Source organism: Protobothrops mucrosquamatus, unplaced genomic scaffold, assembly GCF_001527695.2.
Source record: "Protobothrops mucrosquamatus isolate PMUCROS unplaced genomic scaffold, P.Mucros_1.0 scaffold_68, whole genome shotgun sequence".
NCBI lineage: Eukaryota > Metazoa > Chordata > Lepidosauria > Squamata > Viperidae > Protobothrops > Protobothrops mucrosquamatus.
In genome coordinates, this window is record NW_015386144.1 from 93,388 (window position 1) to 95,962 (window position 2,575).

At 34.6% G+C, this 2,575-nt stretch overlaps 1 protein-coding gene across 1 annotated transcript in view; it reads right to left on the reverse strand.

Annotated features, from left to right (window-relative positions):
* The window catches only part of CEP97 (centrosomal protein 97), a 29,115-nt gene that overhangs the window by 14,566 nt on the left and 11,974 nt on the right, over positions 1–2,575 (reverse strand). Inside the window, exon 4 of the mRNA XM_015813211.1 lies at positions 552–653. Coding sequence (XP_015668697.1) covers positions 552–653 — 102 coding nt within the window. The remainder of the gene's footprint in view (positions 1–551; positions 654–2,575) is intronic.

Below are 2,575 nucleotides of genomic sequence, written 5' to 3' on the forward strand. Positions count from 1 at the left end.
CTCCCTTGCGGGACTCAGGGCGGTGAACAGGCGATACTAAAAACCACGATAATAAATAAATAGTTTCTGTTTTAAAATCGAATTAAATAACAGGCCTGTTCTAAAAACACACCCATACAAAAAAACCCCACTGAAACATAATCAAACTACGCCAGGCCGGCCGCACGGAATAGATGGGCCTTCAGGGCTCGGCGAAAAATATACAATATAATGTATATAAATAAAAACTTCCTTTATTTTTTTTATATTTTTATCTTGTGAGGCTGCATTACTAGCTCTCCAGGGCCACATGTGGCCCGCAGGTTGGACATGACTGCTTTAAAGGCATTTACAGAAGATTTTTATTTGAGACAGCTTTACACTACATTTTATTCATAGTTACTTGAAGAAAATGTTCTTGTGAATCAAATTAAATCTTTATTACAGTCAAAAGGCAACAATGCTGCTGTTAACTCAAATCTTTATTACAAAGGGCAACAATACTGCTGTTAACTCACTCCTTAATTAGGAATACTTAGACCATCAAATAATATAAGCTAAGCAATATTTACCTTTAGAGATGAAAGTTTGGAGATATCTCCTATTTGAGATATATTGTTATCTGACATATCAAGATGTTGAAGAGATATACAGCAACTGATCTGGTCTATAGTCTAGAGGAAGATAAAATATTTTTCAGAAACATTATGAACCTTAATTGTTACAATCTTTTATGGTTCTTGATACCAAAGTGTCTCTTACATTAGCAAAAAATGTAGTATATCAAATAATATGGCATGGGATGCCTTGAGTCTGCGTTGATTCCTGGCACTTGTCTGGACAAGTCCCTAAAGTTTTGTTGGCAAGATTTCAGAATTCAGAGGTGGCCCCTTTATGACTTGGCTGGTTCAGGAATTCTGGGAGTTGAAATCCACAAGTCATAAAAGGGCCATAGTTGGGGAACCTGTCAGAAGTGATTTACTATTTCCTTCTTCCTAAGACTGAAAAAGAGTACTTGGCCCAAGATCTCTCACTGGCTGGTGCCTTATCCACTACATCCAGCTGGCTTTCAATTAGGACATGCTATAAATTCATCTTCCATAATTAAAAAAAGAACATGTGTGCTTTATTCTATTGAATTTATGACAAAGGTGGATAAAAGTTAGATCACGTCTAATAGTAGACCTTTGAATGATATAATTTCTAACTGTTTAATATAACATGTACCGGTAAATGCAGTAAATTAGTTTCCAATGTGAAAAAAAATTGAGAAAAAACGGGACTAGATTATGTGGAGAAAGCCTGTGAATCTAGAAATAATAGTAAAGATACATAAAATCACAGAATATAAGGGTTGGAAGACATCTTGGAAATCATCTAGTCCAGTGTTCCCCAACCTTTCTGGCTTTGTGGACCAGTGGCGGCCTACATGCCTGAAGGCCGCTTCTGCGGTCTGGTTGCAAGGGCTCAAGGCCTGGTAGAGGGCTGTGGCCCAGGGGTTGGGGACCCCTGATCTAGTCCATATCCAAAGCGGGAATTTACTATGTTGTGTGCTTGGAATATTCTTCACTAACTTTAGATGCACATTTCCCCTAAGCTTCTGTTTTGCATATGATTTTAGTTTTATTCTAATAAGCCTGATTCAAATTTGTATCTGATTCTTGAACATTATTATAAAATAATAATGGGCTCAAAACAGACTCCTGAAATTCTTGATGCAGTCCCAGAGACCTCCAAACGTTGCTATCAAACAGCAATTTTAAAAACATTATAAAATACTTGAATGGAGTACAATCATATTTCCCACTTAGTGTAAAGAAAATTTAAATGGAATAAAATAAAATGAACTTTCTATTGGCTCCACCCACTGCTTTTTGGTGTCTGCTGACTCACACATCTCTCAAAGTTAAATGTAACTTGCTACCCAGAAAAAGTTGCACAATTCTGTTCTAGCAGCTTGAATTCTAATAAAACAAAGATTCCAAGACTCTGAAATCTGCATTAAATTATTATACATTTTAAAAAGCAGGACTACAGGAGAACTCCTAAAAAGTGAGAAATGTGTATTCAGGTGCAGAAGTACGGTATAAAGGCAGGACTGGAATACAAGGAGAATTCATCTGAAAATGAACAAAAATAATCTCATATTTTTAAATATTGTTAATTAATTTCTGTCCGCAACAAGTCTAAAGTAATTTACCTAAAATGTATTACTTAAAATAATTAAATTTCATTTCTAATTTTAAAAATCTAGAGTTGACTAACAAACCAATTAAATACAATATTAAATTCTATTATAGGCAACAGAATATAGATAAGATAAGATAAGATAATCTTTGTTGTCATTTTTTTACTGTGGGCACAATGGCATACATCAAAAATGAAATATAGTTGCCCATTTTCAAAGTGAAACACATACATGACACACATCTAAACATACTATATACAAAATATGTATAGACCCACACCCGTACATATACATGACAAATAAATATTAAATACTGTCCATCTTGAATATATAACTGAAGGAGGAAGCTTGAGAGTTAGATAGATATGAAAACTGTTAAGAGGGTATAAACTACTAAGAAGGTATTCC